This window comes from Aulonocara stuartgranti, assembly GCF_965226115.1.
Source record: "Aulonocara stuartgranti genome assembly, chromosome: 3".
Lineage (NCBI taxonomy): Eukaryota > Metazoa > Chordata > Actinopteri > Cichliformes > Cichlidae > Aulonocara > Aulonocara stuartgranti.
In genome coordinates, this window is record NC_138941.1 from 29,892,284 (window position 1) to 29,911,765 (window position 19,482).

Consider the following 19,482-nt stretch of genomic DNA (forward strand, 5'->3'; position numbering starts at 1 on the left):
ATTGAAATCTCAGTAAACCAACAGCAAATCCCATTCTTGTATTGTACCGTGTTTTTTCGTAACCGCATAAACTGGGTGTTTTCATTGCAAACAGACTTTACCAGCCACGAGGGGCGCTATTTCTCCCATTTCTTCTTCTTTTAGTCTGTCAGGTTGACGGAAGTGACCTGTCAAAAACGGAAAAGCTCGCCGGATCCGTAAACTATTTATCCAAAAACACCAGAGGATTATTATTTGCATGAATACATCAAAAGGCTTAATTTAAAGACAGGAATCTGCATATATCAGGTGAGTTGCATTACAAAATACACCTGTGTCATGTTAGCTGTTTAACAGCGCCTTTCTCTCGGACTTTAGCCTGTTGCTAATGTTTCAAACCGTTTTGGCTAGTCAGAGTATAGGGCTTTGTAAAGCTGTTCTAAATAATTTGTTACGACGTGGTACATAGATAGCATTTAAAAGTGGTTTGGTGTAAAGAGTCAACATTAAAGTAGAATTAGCATAATTGTGTGTCGGGACATTTGTCCCCATTGAGTCATTGAGTACTTTGTCATTATTGTTTTGGCTCAAGCCTTTGACTTTCTTTGGATGCATTTACTTTTTGCAAGTGCGTATCTGACTTGTTGCTTCTTAGTTTAAATAAACCTGTGAAGTAGCTTATTTAGTATTCGACCCTCTGAGCAACAGTTCGACCGGAAGTAATCGTTAGCCTGTGTGTGTCACCTGTGACCCACCCCAATCTTTAACTTGTTCATTGTTAGCATGTACTAGTCTTGCAAATACCATGGGTTGATATTATGTGAAATGAATGGGAATAATGGCTAAAAGTAATAAAACCGACCTTTTTGTGTGTTTTCATACGTCTCACTTGAATGTCATGTACATTTAGCTGCAGTAAATCAGATTAATGAAAAGTTGATCTCATAGCTGTTTGAATGGGTCCTTAAAGTAACCAACATCCAAGTCTCAGCTGGTTAAATATTACCCTCCATCTCTCAGTTCAAATCAGCTGTGACGTTTTGTGATCCCTCCCTGTAATCGCACTCTTGTGTTATCCTCCCCTCTCTGAAAAAGAGGAGAGCATGGGGAAGTAGAGAAAAAGTTGAGTCTTCTTTCGGCTGCAGTGAAACCGTATTAACCTTTAATTATGGCTTTGAACAGACGTCACTCTTACACTCCCAGGGTGAGTAACATGAGTACTTAACAGCAAATAATGCTGAAATTAATACGACAGTGATAATTTTTGATTAACCAATTTGAAAAGTAACAGTGAATTATTGCACTATAATGCTAAGGAGTAAGGATTTGAGAGACTCACCATAATGTCGATGTGCGATCCATCCACATCTATTGGCTTCATCAGAGTTGATATGTATTTTTAGTAATTTATAAAAAAGTATAGACAGACCTGTCGATGAGAATAACATTATTGTCTTAATATTTACCACATAAGTAGATTTTTAAAAGGTCTGTCTGTCTAAAACCAATGAATCGGTAGGTGAATTATTTTCATTCGCCGTCTTGTTTTAGTGAGTATAATCCTCTGTCCCAGAAATATTAAACCTCTTCTGATTTATCCTGCCCTGTGGTTCAAACTAAGATAGCATGGATTCACATGCTTGTACATCTCTATAAAAGGATTAGACTCTTACCACAGTCCCAGTTTGTCTTCAATGTGTGCCTTTGTCTGAGCAAGGCAGAGATACTTGCTTGTTTATTGTAGTCCGCACCATATGACTGGCTGCAAGTATGCTTCTTTGCTGTGCAGCCTCAGGGCTGTTTTGTCATTGAATATTTTCGATTCCTAAGACTTGATGTTAAAGGCTAAAGCAAGGAGAATGATGGTACTTTGGAATTCTTAAATATAAACAATAAATTCTCTAGTGTTTCATAACTTTGGCTTCCTTATTTATTGTCTCTTTCCTTCCCCCCATTGTACTCCTTATTTATTATTGTTTATCCACCCTTTCACCTCTTTCTCTTTACCTGTATCTTCAGCTGACCAGCCCACTGATCAGCAGAATGAGCAGCACAGGAACAGTGGAGAGTAGTAAACCTCCAAAGGTGGGTCCTTTTTCTATGCAGACATAACAAAGGAAGGAATAACATGGCTTATAACTCAAAGAATTTTTATCCACTTTTTGTCTCCCAGATTGGCTCTATAGTCGAGGTGACAGGAAAGGGTCAGCGCGGCACTGTTGCCTACATTGGCGCTACCCTCTTTGCTTCTGGGAAATGGGTGGGTGTCATACTGGATGAGCCGAAAGGCAAGAACGATGGCACCGTGCAGGGCAAACGCTACTTCACCTGTGAGGAAAATCACGGCATATTCGTCAGGCAGTCCCAGGTTAGTGGGCACAAGAGGAACTGATGATGGTGTTATGGCATCAGCACTGAACTGTAAAGATCCAAACAGGCAGATGACATAATAAATGTACAAATGTGGCAGACTGACATCTTTTATTCTCAACTTTTCTTCTGTTTTCTGTCCGTATTTGTTCATTATTCAAAATCAAGCTTTGTAATTTGTTTGTGTTTTTTCGAATGTTGTCCTGATTACACACTTTTGTTCCATTGTACAGATCCAGGTGGTAGAAGATGGCTCCAGTGCCACCTCACCAGATACCCCTGAGTCTGGAACAGCAAAGACACTTAAGCAAAAAGGTGAGCAAGGACCACAACTGATACTCACATTTCTAAAATATAATGCAAAGTATTGATAACAAGAGTGTGCAATAAATTATTTAATTATTTTTTTCTAGACATCCCTGAAACTCCCAAAACAAGCAAACAGGTAGGCAAACACATTTTTGATCTCACTTTTTTTAATTTGTCAATTAAGTAAAAATGCGACAAGTCGGTTACTTGGTTTTTAATATTGGTGCATGTACTTTGGATTAAACAAACATCCAAATAACCCCTAAATTTAAAATTTTAATTGTGAGAGTTGTTATTAAAATGTGATCAGTTTGACCCCACTAGTTGTGACATTCGTTGCAGACCAGCCGTTTGTTGTTGTTTTTTAGTTTTGGTTTTTTTCCTCCTTTATGATGCCATGTTGTTTGTTTCGGCTCTCAGCTGCTGGGCTGAATTCTCATGTTTTGTTTTTCTGGATACCTCTTTCAGCAACCAGCGAGCATTAAAAAGGTAGAGCTATATTTAAATTCAGCACGTTTGCTTGGTCTGCGTTATACTCGTGCTAATGCAGCAGTTCATCTTTTTGCACTTAAGCTCTTTATCTGTTGACATTTGCATGGGTCATAAAGACATAACTTGTGATAGGTGCCATTTTCAGTGCATTCTCTTTTGGTTTCCCCACTTTACTTTCATTAAGCTTTTTTTTTTTTTTTTTTATTCTGGTGAAGGCATTTCGTGTACATGCGTAGACGACAACACGGTGACAGTTTCAGGTTCTCCTGATGCTGTTCATGTCAGTTCTCTTTGTGTCATAATTCAATGAATTCTTTTTTTTTCAGTTTTACATTGTTGCATGATCTCAGTTTTTTCGTGTCCCTGTGATCTCTCAAGATTAACTTTGCTCTTGATGATTTTAAATGGTGCATGCAGCTACACTATGTGGACAAAAGTACTGGGCCACCTACACATTACACCGACAGCAGCTGCTCGACCATGGAAACTGTGGAAACCCAGTTTGATGTTGATGCCAGAGAAAGTTTGGAACCTTGCAGTTTTAGAGTCGGTAGATAGTTTGTGGCTTTTATGCACTGTGTGTCTCAGCACTTGGCTCGCCTGCTCCTTAACTTTGGTGGTGTGCCAAGCTATGACTGAGTTGCTGAAGTTAATTTCAGAACATTTCCAGTTTTTGCAGATTTTCGAGGGAAGAAATTTCACAGACTGACTTGTTGCAGTGGTGGCACCCTGTTACAGTATACGCTAAAATTCAGCAAGTGCTTTAGAACGACCCATTCCTTCATAAATGCTTGTAAAGGCAGGCTGCATGGCTGGGGACTTGAGTTAATACACCTGAATTCAAAGATTCATGGCCCAGTGCTTTTGACCATATGCTGTATTAAAGTAATGATCTGTGAATACAAAACTAACAGCAAATGCTTCTTACGTGCTTCTAATCTCTTATCTTGCCTTACCACTGGATGTGTGTATATCTGTGTGTGTGTGTGTGTGTGTGTGTGTGTGCGTGTGTGCGTGCACGCATCTCCTCCAGTCCTCTGCCCGCCGCTCGGCAAAGGTGAGCTCGCCTACAGCAGAGTGGAGAGGACAAATGGAATGCAAATACATGAGTTAATTCTGAAAAGTTTGATTATTTTAATGTTTGAACAGTAGACTCTGGGACCATAAGAAGCAGATTTCTCCTTATGAAATACTTAACATTGAAAGAATTGTATGAGTAATAGTTACTTGAGGTGTGTGATCTTTCGTTGACTCAGGAGGGGCAGACTAAAAACAGGATGTTAATATCACTAACCTGGTTGTGTATGATAACATTAAGGGGTAGTACTAAAAGCTTTCGTTATTCATCTTCAGTCTAACCTGCATTTAGTTTAAGTAACTGCTCTGACACAGTTTCTATGATCACACCGTGGCAGTGGAAAACACCACGTCTCACATCAGCTACCTCCCTCCCCTCCCTACTGGTCCGTCCCTCCAGCCGCTCCAGCCTGTCGCTCAGGGTACGCTCCGTCGTGTCATAGAGCTTCAGCTGACACCTCACAGGGAGCGGGGTGAAGCACATTACTGACATTATGGCACAGGTGTATACTTGCAGGGTGGTGTCTCATGTAAGGGACACTGGGAGGTGATTATATTTGGTAATCATTGTATCACATTCATTTCACAGATGAATCTTCCAACGTCCACTGGGTTTATTGAAGGTTCTTGTTCACTGTGGTCCAAACTCCTGTTTTGATAGTTGGATTGTTTGCCGATGCTTTACAGCACACCTCTTCTTCTGTTTTTGCCTGTTTTATTTTTAAACTTCTCCCGCTCGTCACAGTCCGTTCATAATCTGCTTTCGTCAACAGGCGTCTCGTGAGAGTCTCGCATCCTCTCTGTCTGGTGATGTCAGTGAGGCGGGCCTGTCCTCCCAGCAGGGTGCTCTGGGCGCCCCTGTGATACCTCAGCCCAGCGGGTCACCTGCAGCAGCAGCAGCTGCTTCTGTTCCAGCTACTCCGAGCAAGGTAGGCCATTAACCTAAAGAAGAGGCTCTTCTTAGAGAAAGGAAAGAACTTTACTGAGGTTCATGTTCAATCCTCTCAGTTCTGTCAGCTCATCTCATCTCCATTTTTAATTTTTTAAATTTTATTTCTTATTTATGATTAAATTGATTTTTGTTATATTTCATCCATCTTATTATAACCAGGTGGGACCTGCCATATCCAAGCAGGTAGAGTTTCTTAATGGCTACATGCATGCTGATGATGCCTGGCATGTGTTTACTAACAACATCGGGGGGGAAAACTTATCCTCAGCAGACCTTCTCGATACTTATCCATGGTTTTCAAATGTCCTCACGGGGAATTTTCTGGGGATGACGCATGGTTTACTTTGAGGCACTTAAAGAAACATCCTTACATCACTGTCTCTACGGGAAATGGTTGAACTGTAGGAATCTCTCTCTTTCTCCCTCCCTTTCCCTTCAATAAAATAAAATGAAAAATTCTTTGCAAAGGAATTTGGAGTAACATCGTATATGTTATACATCATGCGTCTGGGATTTTAGTGGTGGGACTTGATTAATGTTTTGCTTTTTTCGGTCCCCTTTTCAAAAGTAGAGTCTAGGGAAGTAGATGAGGTTCAGTTAATGGATTAATTTTGTTGGTCCCGTCTTGCCTCTAATCACGTCATAGGAGGAGGAATCACTGCGAGCTCAAGTCAAGGACCTGGAGGAGAAACTGGAGACTTTGAAGATGAAGCGAACAGAAGACAAAGCCAAGCTTAAGGAACTGGAGAAACACAAGATCCAGTTGGAGCAGCTTCAGGAGTGGAAGAACAAGATGCAGGAGCAGCAGGCCGAGCTGCAGAAACAACTCAAAGAGGCCAAGAAGGTAGACTGGAATGGATGAACTTAAATAGTCATCGGTGCTACAGTGTGATGTCTTTTTTTTCTCAAGGTTTTGGGAATGAAAGAACAACCTCTCAACTCATCAGGCTTGCCAGTTTAATGCTTTATTTATACCTTCTTACTTCACAGGAAGCCAGGGAGGCACAGGAGGCCAAGGAGCGCTACATGGAGGAGATGTCTGACACGGCAGATGCCATAGAGATGGCCACGCTGGACAAAGAGATGGCAGAAGAGAGAGCAGAATCGCTCCAGGTTGAGGTGGATAGCCTGAAAGAGAAAGTGGAGGAGCTGTCAATGGACCTGGAGATCCTTAGGCATGAGATTTCAGAGAAAGGTGCGTTTGGGGGAAAAAAAAGCAGCATGTTTATAATAACCACTGCTATTCAAGTCATCCACAAGGTCTTCTTATGTATTCTGTATCCATCTCATTTCTGCTCACTTCTCATCAAGTGCTGTCCTTTCTGTGCACTGTTTCCTGCTGCAGGCTCAGATGGAGCTGCCTCCAGTTACCAGGTCAAGCAGCTGGAGGAGCAGAACAGCAGACTCAAGGAGGCGCTGGTCAGGTCAGTAGCAAATACCTTTTTAAATGAAGGTATTTGCCTGCTCTTTGTTACACTGCGTACAGATAAATAAATAAAAAGAAATCACATTAACCTGTCTTAACTCGTAAAAAAGCAGTAAGAGAAGACAAGTCCTAAAAAAACAAATAAAATCCTTCTTTCTGGTTCCTCCTCAGGATGAGAGATCTGTCTGCTTCGGAGAAACAGGAACACGTGAAGCTTCAGAAGCAGACGGAGAAGAAGAACGTGGAGCTGGAGACTCTGAGGACTCAGAAAGAAAAACTGCAGGAAGAGGTCAAGCAGGCAGAGGCCACAATCGATGAACTGAAGGAACAGGTAAAGGATGTATACATAAATACAGAAAGGCAATGGTTTATTTAGGTTCACAGTAGCTCATAATACATGGTAAAAAATATTTATTGAGACTAGTCATTGACAGCAAAGATGCATGTCCTTAATCTGAAAAATTGTGAGAGAAATTGTGAGACTTATTTGTGGAAACTAAAGACCTGTGTGTGTGTGTGTGTGTGTGTGTGTACCAGGTGGATGCTGCTCTGGGCTCAGAGGAGATGGTGGAGACCCTGACGGAGAGGAACCTCGACCTTGAGGAGAAAGTCAGAGAGCTGAGAGAAACCGTGACTGATCTGGTCAGTGCTGATGTATTTATAATAGATCTAATAGAATACAACTGACACTCCTTAAATCTCCAACATGACACATCCAGGACAAAGGTGTGAGGAAAAGGTTTGAATGAGATATTTATAGCAGACCTACCACTTTTTTCTTTTTTCTTTTTCTTTTTGCATTAACAGGAAGCCATCAATGAGATGAATGATGAGCTCCAGGAGAATGCCAGAGAAACAGAGATGGAGCTGAGGGAACAGCTCGATCTGAGTGGGGCAAAGGTCAGAGAGGCAGACAAAAGGGTGGAAGCTGCCCAGGAGACTGTAGCTGATTACCAGCAGACCATCAACAAATACAGAGAACTCACTGGCTCACTTCAGGTAGGTGGATGGAGGGGTAATTCTGCAGGCCTGCAGTTCTATTGTCCTGATGCTGTAAAAGGTTTGTTTTGTGCATTAGGAGGCCAACAGGGAGCTGATCAGTCAGCAGAATGCAAATGCAGAACAAGTTCAGCAGCCACCTGCTGAGCTGTTTGACTTTAAGATCAAGTTTGCAGAGACCAAGGCTTACGCCAAGGTAAGAGAGCTCCATGGTGACATACAACCTCGGTGCCAGTGCTGTTGGTTTTCTTTATTTAAACAACTAACCTCACTCTTTGTCTCCAGGCCATTGAGATGGAGCTGAGGAAAATGGAAGTAGCTCAGTCGAACAGACAGGTGTCCCTCCTCACCTCCTTCATGCCTGACTCCTTCCTTCGCCATGGTGGGGACCATGACTGCATTCTGGTTCTCCTGCTTATTCCCAGGCTCATCTGCAAGGTATGAGGCAGACACATGACAGGTTTGAATTCTTGTGCTCGATTTTAGAATTACCTGGTTGTAGTACGTTTTTCAAAGAGCTTTCCCAAATCCTTACTCGGCTGTGTCTGTATGTGGTCGATATCTCCTCGTCCGAAGGCTGAACTCATCAGTAAACAGGCACAGGAGAAGTTTGACTTGAACGGGAACCCGGTGCAGGGAACAGGGCTGAGAGGTCCTCCGGGAGAACAGCGCAGTTTCGCTTCAGGACTGGTTTACTCCCTCAGCCTGCTGCAGGCCACCCTGCATAAATATGAACAGTAAATATCGCAGCTTTACCAATAAAGATGCAGGAATAAAATAGGTGAACATACCTTCATCACTGGGTCAATGTGTTTTACTCTTTTCCTTTTTCCCTGCACTCGTTTAGGGCTCTGAACACCTGCAGCGTGGACGTTTTTAAGCGCATGGGAACCCTTTACTCTGAAATGAGTTTCCATGAACGCTCTCTGGATTATTTCATAGACCTGCTTCATAAAGATCAGCTGGATGAGACCGTTCAGGTGGAACCTCTCACTAAGGCCATCAAGTACTATCAGGTAACGCAGGGATGTGTTTTACATTAAAACGTCACAACTGGAAATTTCAGTTGTCGTATAAACTGTGTAACTGTAGATGTCAGTGAGTTTATAACATGTTCATTATATCAAGTATCTGTTATATTGTCTTCCAGCAACTGTATAGTGTCCATCTGGCAGATCACACTGAAGACTGCACAGTGCAGCTGGCTGATCACATTAAGGTACATCAAGCATGTTTAGCAAAGTTAAAAAGATTTATACGGTTTCACTTGTAATGCAGGGCTATAAACCAGAAATAACACTATTATAAAAAATGTTTTTTTAATATGTCCAAAATGTATAAATCTGTAAGGAAAAAGAAGTGTCGGGTTTTCCTTTTAAATGACACATGCCGCCTTTTCACCTCCAGTTTACTCAGAGTGCCTTGGACTGTATGGTAGTGGAGGTAGCTCGTCTGCGCGCCTTCCTGTCATCAGGACAGGAGAGCTCTGGTTTAGCAGTTCTTCTGAAGGACCTGGACACCTCGTGTTCTGATATCAGACAGTTTTGTAAGAAGATCCGCCGTCGCATGCCCGGAACAGATGTAGCTGGAGTCCCCGCTGCTCTCCGTTTTGGACCAGAGGTATGGAAACATGGCATACAAACTAACGCACCATTGCTGATTGGGATCTGTATAATTACAGCTGTACGCCTGACATGTCTCTCCTCATATGGCAGGTTTCAGAGACGCTGACCGAGTGCAGGCGTCAGTTGACTCGTGTGGTTGCGGTACTTCAAGAGGTAGCTGCAGCTGGAGCTCAGATGGTTCCTTCGCTGGGAGAACAGGAAGGTCTCAATGCTCTTAAACTGGAGGATATTGCCTGCAAGGTTGTGGAGCAGGTACTTTCACATTTAACAGCTGCTCAGTCCTCTTTAAAAGGCAAAACCTCCTCTTTTTTGGGGGGGGGGAAATGTAAGGACTTATAGTTCTAGTTAATTGGCACGCTTAGCACATCAGATGTTTGATCTTGTGTTCTGAGCATTTTGCACAACATAGGTTGTGTATTAAGCACTGTTGATTTAATCTCTTGCTATTATCACCATCTGCTTTCTGTTCTCTAAGGTATATGGCTCCCATGGTGTAAATGGCCCAGAGTTACTGCGGCAGTCTTGCAGCTCTGTCATCACCACCATGAACAAGATGGCTACAGCCATGCAGGAAGGAGAGTATGATGCTGAAAAACCACAGGGAAAGGTATTTGTGTGGTTGAACAGTTTCACAGTACTCATTTCACATGAAGTCCCCAGTTTGGAACTTTTCAGACTAATTCTCACTTCACCAATTAGACTCTTCCAGTGGAAATGAGAGCAGCCACAGTCAGGGCAGAAATGACTGACGCCGAAGGTCTGGGAGTCAAACTAGAAGACAGAGAAACGGTCATCAAGGAGCTCAAGAAGTCTCTCAAGATTAAGGTAACATGCTGAAGAAAGGTTGTGCAAAAGGACCTGCCACTTCGAAGTGAAAGGGACTGGAAAGATGAAAACTGGACCGACAGGTATAACAAGCATGGCACGGTATCTCCTTTTTATCTCAGGGTGAGGAGCTGAGTGAGGCCCATGTCCGCCTCAGCCTCTTGGAGAAGAAGCTGGACACCTCCACCAAAGATGCTGATGAACGTGTGGAGAAGATTCAGACCAAACTGGATGAGAACCTTGCCCTGTTGAAGAAGAAAGAAAAGTAGGATTAATAAACAATGAAATTTTCCTCTCCATTTTCTTTATTATGGCGGTGTTTTCCTCATTTGACCCTCCCCGTTACTCTTCTCCAGGGAGTTTGAGGAGACAATGGATGCTCTGCAGGCTGATATTGACCAGCTGGAGGCTGAGAAGGCAGAGCTGAAACAACGACTCAGTAACCAGTCAAAGATGACCATTGAAGGCCTGAGAGGTCCACCTGCCTCAGGAATTGCCTCCATCGTTCAGGGATCAGCAGGAGGTGAAGTTCCCACTTCTTTATGCTCATTTCTTCTCAGCAGCTGAATTGATGGTGTTTTATATTTGATGGTGGTTTATATTAATGTCACATGTAATTGTTCTATCCAGAGAAAAGCAATTGCAATTAACTGGATTTTATAAGAAGTCTTGCAAAAATTGAGTATGTTCTATTACAGTGAAACTTTTCCTACCAGACTTTAGTCAGATTTTAACTAAATGAAAGTGAGGCGAATCGGCACCATCTAAGGAGAACCACAAGGTGTCGTTGTTTCCACAATCATTTTATTTTTCCCCATCAGGTCTGCCTCCCTCTATGGGAGGGCCAATGCAGGTGGTGGACTCTCCTCTCCTCAGGCAGCAGATTGAGGCCCAGAGGCTGGGTATTAAACACCTTCAGAATGAAAACAACAGACTCAAGGTATGCTACATTCAAGCGTGTGTATGTGTGTGAATTTACAGAAGCCGTCTCGATTTCATCATTTTTTTTGTATATTTGTCACGCTTAAATGTTTCAGATCATCAAGTAAATGGTAATAAAAGACAAAAATAACCAGAGTATAAACAAAATGTTTTTAAATTACATTTATGTTTTTAAAAAACAAAACAAAAAAACAACCCAATTTCTTTGTCTAATATTACCTTGTTTGATAATCTGAAACATTTTTAACAAATATGCAAAAAAAGGAATTTAAAAAAATAGGGCAGATACTTTTTATGACTGTGTGTGTGTGTGTGTGTGTGTGTGTGTGTGTGTGTGTGTGTGTGTGTGTGTGTGTGTATTTATATCAAAACAAAACTATAATAATAAACTACATAAACTTACAGGCAGAGAAAATGAGAGCCCAGCTAGCCTCCCTGCCGCCGCTCCGCCCTCCTAAACTCCCACAAGTGTCTAAAGAAAGCTCCATGCCTCCAGAGGGACTAAACACAGGGATATACAGAAGGACTGACCAGCTGCTGGCAACCTTGCTCAAGCTGAGTGCCGAGGTTAAAGTGGTGGACATCACTGGAAAGACGGCAGGTATGTGGACACAGAGGTTTTAAGTATTTTCATATTCTGAAGAAGGCTTTTGTGAGTTTGCTAAATGCATTGAGCAATTATTTTATAACTCCTCCATTTCTTACAGTTAGTGCAAGCGCTCAGCTCCTGGAGCAGACAGCTCGTCTGCAGAACCTCAGTGATGCTCTGGATAAACTCAAGGTGCCGCTTCAAAAAATAGTTTCTATTACACAATCCTTATGTTGTCTTGTTATCTGACAGCAGTGCAAAAACAAGCAGTCTGACCAAGTCTCCTGTTTCAGGGTGAGGTAGCCGAACATGTGGTCTCATATCAGCCTGGAGCAAAGGCTTCTTCTGACTTTGCCACATTCCCAGTCACCTCTTTTACTAAGGTATTACTATAGTAGTATAAAAGAATATAAATGATTCATGTTATACAGCAGTGGAAAATATATATCATGTGCATATTTTTTGTTTCCTAGGCCAAGGAAGAGAAGCAGGGAGACACTGTATTCATTGGCCGTGTTGCGATTCCATGCACCCGTGGACAGGAACAAGTCCACCGTCTCGTCCTATCAAAGCAGCAGTTGCAGCAAGTACACAGTCTCCTCATGGTTTAGAGCAGTAGGATTACACAGCAGAGTACCTTCTTATTCCAGCTAACACTTCAGCATTCCTCCTATTTGTCGTTTTCACTTTTCTCAGGAAACTGTTTCCACTTATAGCACTAATATTATCGACCCAGAGAAGTGTCTTTATAAAAGTGATTGTTTTTCTGGATTTCAAGAGTCCCGAATGTCACTAAGGTGTCATGATTTCATTATTGAAGAAGTTTCTGTACCAATGTTCACTCTGTGCAAATGGGAAGGACTACAACACAATTTTTACTGCATTTGCAATGACTGATAATTTGTTCCTTTGTATGTTTTGTATTTGTGCAAGTCAGACAATAAAAGATAGCAGCCCAATTCTGAGCAAGAAATACTCAAATGTATGTTTACGTTTATACTTGTAAGCTGATATTACAGTGTAAACTTTCACTAATATGATAAAGTGCCAGCTGACAGTTTGTCTGCTCATTTTGGTTTCAACCTCATTAACTTAAAGTATCTCAGCGCAAAAAAAAAGTGTGTGAAACATTATTCAAAGGAGTTTTGCAGACACAACCACATTAACTATAGCTGTTAACCCTTGGTAGTACCTACGGCCATTTATCATCCACAGCGTTTTTTAATATTAGGCCATTTTCACTGTGTTGAATAGAATATAGCCAAACCTTCCAACCCTTTTTTTTTTTTTTTTTTTTTTCTTTTTTCTTTAGAATTGCCGTCTCCGTTTATTCGATTAGCTTAAAGTGGCTAAGCTAAGCTACCGCCATCCACATGAGATCCTAGAGCCATAAATCGCCCCATTGAAACCCATTATAAACGCTATTTTTTCACTGCAGAATTTTTACCGTTAACATCTGGGTGACGGCTTAGGTTTCGTTTTTGTTTTGGACAAGAGGCCTTAGAATTGTAATTTTTTTATTTGTCCACCGGGTGGCGCCCTTGCTCCACATTTGACCCGGGGCTGGAAAACAGCGAGCTGCTTAGACAGACCTGCGGGGAATGAAGCCTCATTTCCGGCGTGCAGCAGCGGCTTCGCCCGCTGATCGGGCGGGACCATTTTCGGCCCCTAGGACCGTATGAGGGTGCTTTTTTTTTTTAGTCAACAGGAAATGACGTATTTGTTGTCACGTGGTATCGGATGTGTGTGCTGCAAAAATGAGTCCCCGGTGATCGTGCCCCGGTAATCGTCGCGACTTACCCCGGCAAGAATGCACTTATTTCGGCCTAGAGGAGGAGCATTTGCCGCCTGGAGACCATTTTCTGGTCCTGAAAAAAAAAATAAAAGGCGATCGAAATGACTGTTGGTGCCAATCTTTAGTCCATCTAAAGGCCTAATTATAATAACAATTGAATATTACCTCAAATGTTTTTTTTGGAAAATATTCAAGTTTTGTTTTTTGGGGCAAAAAAAGCAGTGCGCTCATGTGACGAAACCGGGATATAAAGGGTTAAAATCCGCGAAATGTAATTAAAACTTGACATGAATATTTCAAGGAGAAGTAGGTCTAAAAGATTGGCTAATTTAAAGTGGAATAAAATATTATTTTATAAATTTTTTATAGCACTTTTTTGGGCGTGGTCGATTGGGACCGATAGTGTGTGCATTTTATGAAATGCGCTCCTGCAAAAAAAATAAAAGGCGATCGAAATGACTGTTGGTGCCAATCTTTGGTCCATCCAAAGGCCTAATTAAAAGTACAATAAAATATAACTTTCAAATGTATTTTATGGAAAATATTTAATTTTTTCATTTTTTTCGCCAAAAACGGCCGTGCGCTCATGTGACAAAACCGGGATATAAAGGGTTAAAATCCGCAAAATGTAATTAAAACTTGACATGAATATTTCAAGGAGAAGTAGGTCTAAAAGATTGGCTAATTTAAAGTGGAATAAAACATTAATGTATAATCTTTTTATAGCACTTTTTATGGCGTGGTCGATTTTTGGCTCTAGGTCTTCATAAGGGGTACGTTTTTTAGGTACTACCAAAGGTTAATATAAGTGTTCAGGGTTTAACCCCCCCACCAAATCTATACTATATCCAACCTGTGAGAAATGTGAAGAGACAAAAAGAATAATGATACACATTTTAGCAATAACACTTTAATTTTAACTTTAGAGCACAAAATACAAACTTTGAAATCTGAAATTTAAAATGTCTTGTTGGTGACAGAAAGATTGAATTTAGAAAACTAAGAAAATGTGTAATAAGGGTAAACTATTGTATATGTACAAAAAAAATGCTTCTTATTAGTAGATGTAAAACACAGGACTGAAAAATGTCCTGATGATACAGAAAAGATAACTCGACGAATAGAATTTGGACGCGTCTGCCGCTTGTAAAACACCTATTCAGTAGTAGCCGCCATTGTAGCCATAGTAAAAGGGTCTGTGTTGGGTGTATGGGGCATAGTGGTGTCTGGCGTGCCTGCTTCTCATCACATGCTGATGATTGTACTCCTGGTAGGGCTCAAAGCGGTGCAGAGGCCTGTAGTCAAAACCTGCAGGACACAGGACATGTTATATCTGGAGCCGACATGGCAGCTTCAAGTTATCACATCTTTGCACAGTGAAAAAGCTAATCAGCAACTAATCAAAATACATCGATACCTGAGTTTTAAAGCAAATATTTTGACAGCAGAGTGAATTCCAGCATGCGTGTCCCCATCTTTTCATTCCATTACAAGTATGTCCACATTCCAGTGTATGCACACTTACCATTTCTAGTCTCTCTGTACTGATTTCTGTGGTGAGGTTTTGGTGGGAGTGCAGCTCTCTGAGTTCCAGCAGATTCTAGGTGACACGTCTGTGGCCCTGGGTTTTCAAAGTTAAAGTAGTTAGTGGGGAGTGAATCGCTGAAGAACTCTGCCCGGCAGCCATTGTAAGGTATCTCTGACAAGCGCCAGTCTGTGAAACAGAGACAGCAGAAAAAGGGTCACTTTTAAAAGGAGCATTCTGTGTATTGATGCATTCAGTCTGCAGTCATTCCTTTGATTGTTTTTTTAGATATTCGTTTTGTATCAACCTACATCAACACTGATAAAATCTACTGCAACAGTTTCTCCCTGGCAGAAACACCTTAAAGACCGGGAATGAGTAGCAGTCTTTCCCATTTCTAATAACTGGTAGGACATTACTAGTACTTTGACACACTAATAAAACAGCATGAGAAGCTCCTGCAAAAATTAAAACTGTCAAGCTACATCTGCACATAACATGGGTATTTTTTGAGACAGGTTTTTCTGCATTCATCTTGAAAAATATCTACGCCCACATAAAAACACACAAGACGCCCTGAAGTGATGTCAAGAACTTGCCAAAACAATGTGCGATGATACAACCCTAACCATAGAGAAATCTGCTTAACTTGCCCACGCATAAATACAGAAGTTGTTCTTCTGGTGATGACAGTGCCTCTTAAGCCTTTTATGGCTGAGGGGTAAAAAGCCACGTCCACTAAAGTACCCACATACATGTTGTCAGGGCTTTAAGTTGCTGTTGCTTCTTACTATGCGATTCTCAGTAATAATATGGTCATTATCCAAACTTTGTAAACAATAAGTCTGTGTTCAAGGTCTCTGCAAAGTTTGCATAAACGTCTTACTTGTGTGTTTTGGAGCACTGTTATAGGTTGGCTGTTCCTCAGCAACCTCCGTGTGATCTACACCCAAAAAAAAGCGAGAAAAAAGGTGAAGTTCAAACCCTGCAGAAAGCTTAGACACCAACAAACCACATTTTATCCTAGAAGTGGAAAATATTTTTCTGCATGTATGTGTGACTCCTGACTTCCTCTCACCATAGACAGTCACAGGACAGGGCAATATCACACCCCAGGCCTCTGCAGCGTGCTGTAACAGAAGAGAAGTTATCTTGCGATGAGCAACTGCGTTCCAGTGGACTCCGTCCTTCATTCGATGGTGCAGTGAGAATCTGAACTGGAAATGGAGGTCCAACACATCCATCCCATAGGCATCGGCCAGAGTTCCACTGTAGAAGTTGGCTTCAATCACATCGTAGCGCAACTGGGGTGCCTTGTGCTCAATCTGAGGCAAATAAGGGGGAAGGCAAAGCTTTAAGGCTCAAAACAGAAGATGGTAAAATAAAATAAAAAATAAAATAATGCAGAGCAATAAACCTATAAAGTAAGTATTTAAAAAAAAACTACAGATCGCACCATAATATATTTATTAAAATTTATAAAAGAAATGTAGGCATCCCCACTTCCTTTGACACAGTAGCATCTGCTGTAATAGTTACACCTCTGATGAAGTCTCAAAATCTTTATTTTGATACCAAGATTGCAATTACAACTCTGAATAAACAAAGAAATACTGACATACCCAATATACTATTAATTTTGGGCATGTCATTTCAAATAGAAATGACCCTTGGGGTTTCAGATGTTAATGCTATTCGATTTCTGCTGTTACTCAGCCTCTAAAAGCACTTGGCTGAGAGGACAGTGGTATCACATTATCCACTACAGGCACAAGGCTTATGCAAATTTTTCAGATCAGCTTTCCCCAGATGACAAGAGACTTTTGATATGCAATGTGTTTAACACAATCAGATTAGTGTTAAATCATAATATAAATGGGACTTGCTAACAGACCTCAGGCACCAGGAAACCGCCTTTGATCCTCTCTCCTAAGGGCATGGTGAGGTTCCACACAACCAGCGTTTCCTCTGGCAGAGCCTCACGCAGCTCGTCGAAGAACCTATGAAGGTTCTCCTTGTAGTCATCAACCCAGCTGCAACTGTATCTAGAACACCCAGTGCAGACATAAACAGGAAGAACAAAAATCACTACAGTGGGAGGAATTCAATTGGGAAAACAAAAAGTTGTGCTATGATTCTTCTGAACTGATAGATGCACACAAAAAAACTCCATCACTCTCACTTCTGACTCATCTCACATTATCTCTTTAATGAAATCAAATCAACAGCCTTATTAATAGTTACGCAATATACTCACCTTGAAATATCCCAAACACAGGAGTTAACAAAAACCAGATCTGGTTTCAAACCATGGCGGAAGTCCTCCAGGATGCTCTTCATGTAGCGAGAATAGATACGCGTCACGAAGTAAAAACGGACCAGATGGTGGGCGGACTGAAACTGTCGAACTTCCTTGTACTCTGTGCCGTTGTGCATTTGACCCAGACAGCCCCCTTCCACCAGGCAGTCCTGTTCGAAGCTCATCTCACCCTAAAGAAGTAGGTTACAAGTGTGAGGACAACACAAACGAAGAGGTGAACAGATATAAAGCACGTCATTCAAATACACCCATTTTTTTACATTACAATTTAAATGACACCAGTGGCATGATTACAAACTTTATATTGCATAAGTTAGCTGAGGTTTTAACTGGTAGCATGCACATGATTATACACCCTGCACGCTTTTTTGTATCAGTGTATAAAACTGGTAAATGTTAACCCTTGCCTTGCTCCGCAGTTGTCTCAAGGAAAGATATTTCTCTTTTTGTACCAGCAGAACAAGATCCTTGTACACTGCCCGCTGAACTGAGGAAGAAATAAAATGATAGATTAGAAGTAGTCCCCATAGATTAGTACATTACATTATACAGATTCGATAGCTGTGCTTTCATTGGGCACACCTTTCCAAGTGCACTTAATATTTAATTCATCACTTAGCAGAAAATGGGCTGGTTTTAGCATTTTAGAAATTGCTGATAAACTGAACTTGATTACTACCATCAATTTGAGCCAGAGAATGGTTTAGAAAGGGAAAAATATATACAAGACTTCTGGATAAAAATGTCTTGATGACAACAGTTGACACTGGGGCACAGGATACATTGAATAGGGTCAGAACATTGAGTTTTCATAGGGTTAACAACATGAAAACATGGATCCATCCTGGATTGGGTGAACAATTTAACCTGGTTGTGGTAAAGCACTCATCTGCCCCATTAAATTACACATATTTGCAAATACACTGCAACGTACCTGAGTGTAGTTACTGACCATGTTCATCCCTATGATCACAGTGAACAGATATGGTTACCACACTCTTGTATAATAAAGATGCCACACACAAATCTGCGTGTCTGATGCCATTATTTGAACTTGAACAAATGTCATGAAGAACTAGCTTATGTTATTTATGAAGGTAAACGGGTATTAATTCCAGCACTACCAAACTGAACCTAATGAAGTGGATGTGAACGGTACATACAGTTTATTCACAAAACAGTCAACGTTGGGCAAACAAGAACACCTTAAGTATAAATGCACAAGATAATGTAAATACCGATTCATTAATTTTGTCAGCCAGCTACTCACTGGAGTCTCCCAACACCACGATGAACTTGTTATGGAGCAGCTGGCTGGCCTGCAGGTGGCTCACACTCTTCATGATCTCCCGCTGTTAAATTACAAAGTCAAACACTGTTGCGTCTTTCTATGGGCTCAAATTGCGGTCATAAATACTTTCCACTAAAAATGCCTAAATGTGTAAACTCAAAGGTGAGGTAGTTTTTCCAGATGAGATATTGACCGGACAGAGTTTCTCTACCATACTTCCAAGCTTCTCGCAATAACATTAGCTTACTAATGACCAACAGTGGTTTAAAAAATAAATAAAATAGCTGGCTATTTTTCTGTTGGCTTAAAATCACTTATGTAATAAATACTTACCATTTTTGAGTTTAGATGCAAACTGTACCACTAATTCCAGCCTCTTGTAAATGCTATGTGTTGGTGTTCAGTGTTATTTTTCAACCAGCTTAGCTAGCGTTTAGCTAGCGTTAGCCAAATTTCCTCTGAAGTGGCTCTTGTGCCACTAAGTTTTTAGTTTTAAGGCCCGAAGTTGCGACAGCCTCCTCAACCACTTAGTGTTTTAAAAGTTTAAAGTTGATGTGAATTAAAAAAAAAAGAAAAAAAGAAAAATTACAAATATTTCACTCCGGAGTTTCAAGCACACCCCCAAACTGCAGGTGTCGCCAATTAAATGGTGCTTTTAACGACTGTGCGCTACCTTAATGGGTCGACACTAATTTTAAAATGAAAAATAAATTACTTAATAAAGAAAAAAAATTAATTTAATTAATATTAGAGAGATATTAGATGCTTTTAAAAATTAAAAAAAAATTAACAATATGAATAGTTTTTTTTTTTTAAATATACGTGCACATATGGAATTACAACCACGCCTCTTCTTGTGCCTGTTAAGCCATTTCCTACTTCAAAAACAATCTCTTTACTGTGATAACACTTAGTGATGGGATTTCAGGCTCTTTTTAGAGACCCGGCTCTTTCGGTTCGGCTCAC

At 40.9% G+C, this 19,482-nt stretch overlaps 2 protein-coding genes across 10 annotated transcripts; one reads left to right on the top strand and one right to left on the bottom strand.

Annotated features, from left to right (window-relative positions):
* The first annotated feature begins 127 nt into the window (after positions 1 to 127).
* LOC309701716 (dynactin subunit 1-like) lies at positions 128 to 12,645 on the top strand. 6 transcript variants are annotated; one of them, XM_082525887.1, is made up of 32 exons: positions 128 to 288; positions 1,999 to 2,064; positions 2,153 to 2,347; positions 2,583 to 2,664; positions 2,763 to 2,794; positions 3,127 to 3,147; positions 4,184 to 4,207; positions 4,566 to 4,649; positions 5,001 to 5,156; positions 5,339 to 5,362; positions 5,826 to 6,023; positions 6,170 to 6,374; positions 6,525 to 6,603; positions 6,777 to 6,936; positions 7,143 to 7,247; positions 7,413 to 7,604; positions 7,684 to 7,800; positions 7,890 to 8,042; positions 8,181 to 8,341; positions 8,452 to 8,620; positions 8,755 to 8,823; positions 9,012 to 9,224; positions 9,320 to 9,481; positions 9,705 to 9,836; positions 9,929 to 10,054; positions 10,177 to 10,319; positions 10,411 to 10,577; positions 10,876 to 10,994; positions 11,402 to 11,597; positions 11,704 to 11,777; positions 11,879 to 11,968; positions 12,059 to 12,645. In XM_082525887.1, exons 2-32 carry the CDS (start codon positions 2,023 to 2,025, stop codon positions 12,194 to 12,196), a joined length of 3,828 nt encoding a protein of 1,275 aa, XP_082382013.1. In that variant the 5' UTR covers positions 128 to 288; positions 1,999 to 2,022; the 3' UTR covers positions 12,197 to 12,645. The 6 variants fall into 6 exon arrangements, with proteins under 6 accessions (XP_082382013.1, XP_082382014.1, XP_082382016.1 ...); XM_082525888.1 differs by lacking the exon at positions 5,339 to 5,362; XM_082525890.1 differs by lacking the exon at positions 4,566 to 4,649.
* Positions 12,646 to 14,274: 1,629 nt separating this feature from the next.
* LOC309700174 (PC-esterase domain-containing protein 1A-like) lies at positions 14,275 to 19,381 on the bottom strand. Of its 4 annotated transcripts, none has more exons than XM_082523622.1 (9): positions 18,850 to 19,381; positions 18,496 to 18,577; positions 17,633 to 17,712; positions 17,163 to 17,395; positions 16,800 to 16,950; positions 15,984 to 16,035; positions 15,792 to 15,848; positions 14,906 to 15,094; positions 14,275 to 14,688 (listed from the first exon to the last, which is right to left on the bottom strand). In XM_082523622.1, the coding sequence occupies exons 1-9, from the start codon at positions 18,850 to 18,852 to the stop codon at positions 14,540 to 14,542; spliced, it is 996 nt and encodes a 331-aa protein (XP_082379748.1). In that variant the 5' UTR covers positions 18,853 to 19,381; the 3' UTR covers positions 14,275 to 14,539. The 4 variants fall into 4 exon arrangements, with proteins under 4 accessions (XP_082379748.1, XP_082379745.1, XP_082379746.1 ...); XM_082523619.1 differs by having other exon boundaries at positions 15,984 to 16,230; XM_082523620.1 differs by lacking the exon at positions 18,850 to 19,381 and having other exon boundaries at positions 15,984 to 16,230; positions 18,464 to 18,555.
* Positions 19,382 to 19,482: the final 101 nt, after the last annotated feature.

Excerpts from the sequence above, each read along its gene's own strand:
- LOC309701716 (XM_082525887.1), top strand. The coding sequence starts at position 2,023 with ATGAGCAGCACAGGAACAGTGGAGAGTAGTAAACCTCCAAAG. Across the intron at positions 2,665-2,762 it reads AAAGACACTTAAGCAAAAAG|ACATCCCTGAAACTCCCAAA; the intron begins GTGAGCAAGGAC and ends ATTTTTTTCTAG. Across the intron at positions 8,621-8,754 it reads AGGCCATCAAGTACTATCAG|CAACTGTATAGTGTCCATCT; the intron begins GTAACGCAGGGA and ends ATTGTCTTCCAG.
- LOC309700174 (XM_082523619.1), bottom strand. Across the intron at positions 17,713-18,495 it reads CGTGGTGTTGGGAGACTCCA|TTCAGCGGGCAGTGTACAAG; the intron begins GTGAGTAGCTGG and ends TTTCTTCCTCAG. Across the intron at positions 16,951-17,162 it reads TGTGTTTGGGATATTTCAAG|ATACAGTTGCAGCTGGGTTG; the intron begins GTGAGTATATTG and ends TGGGTGTTCTAG.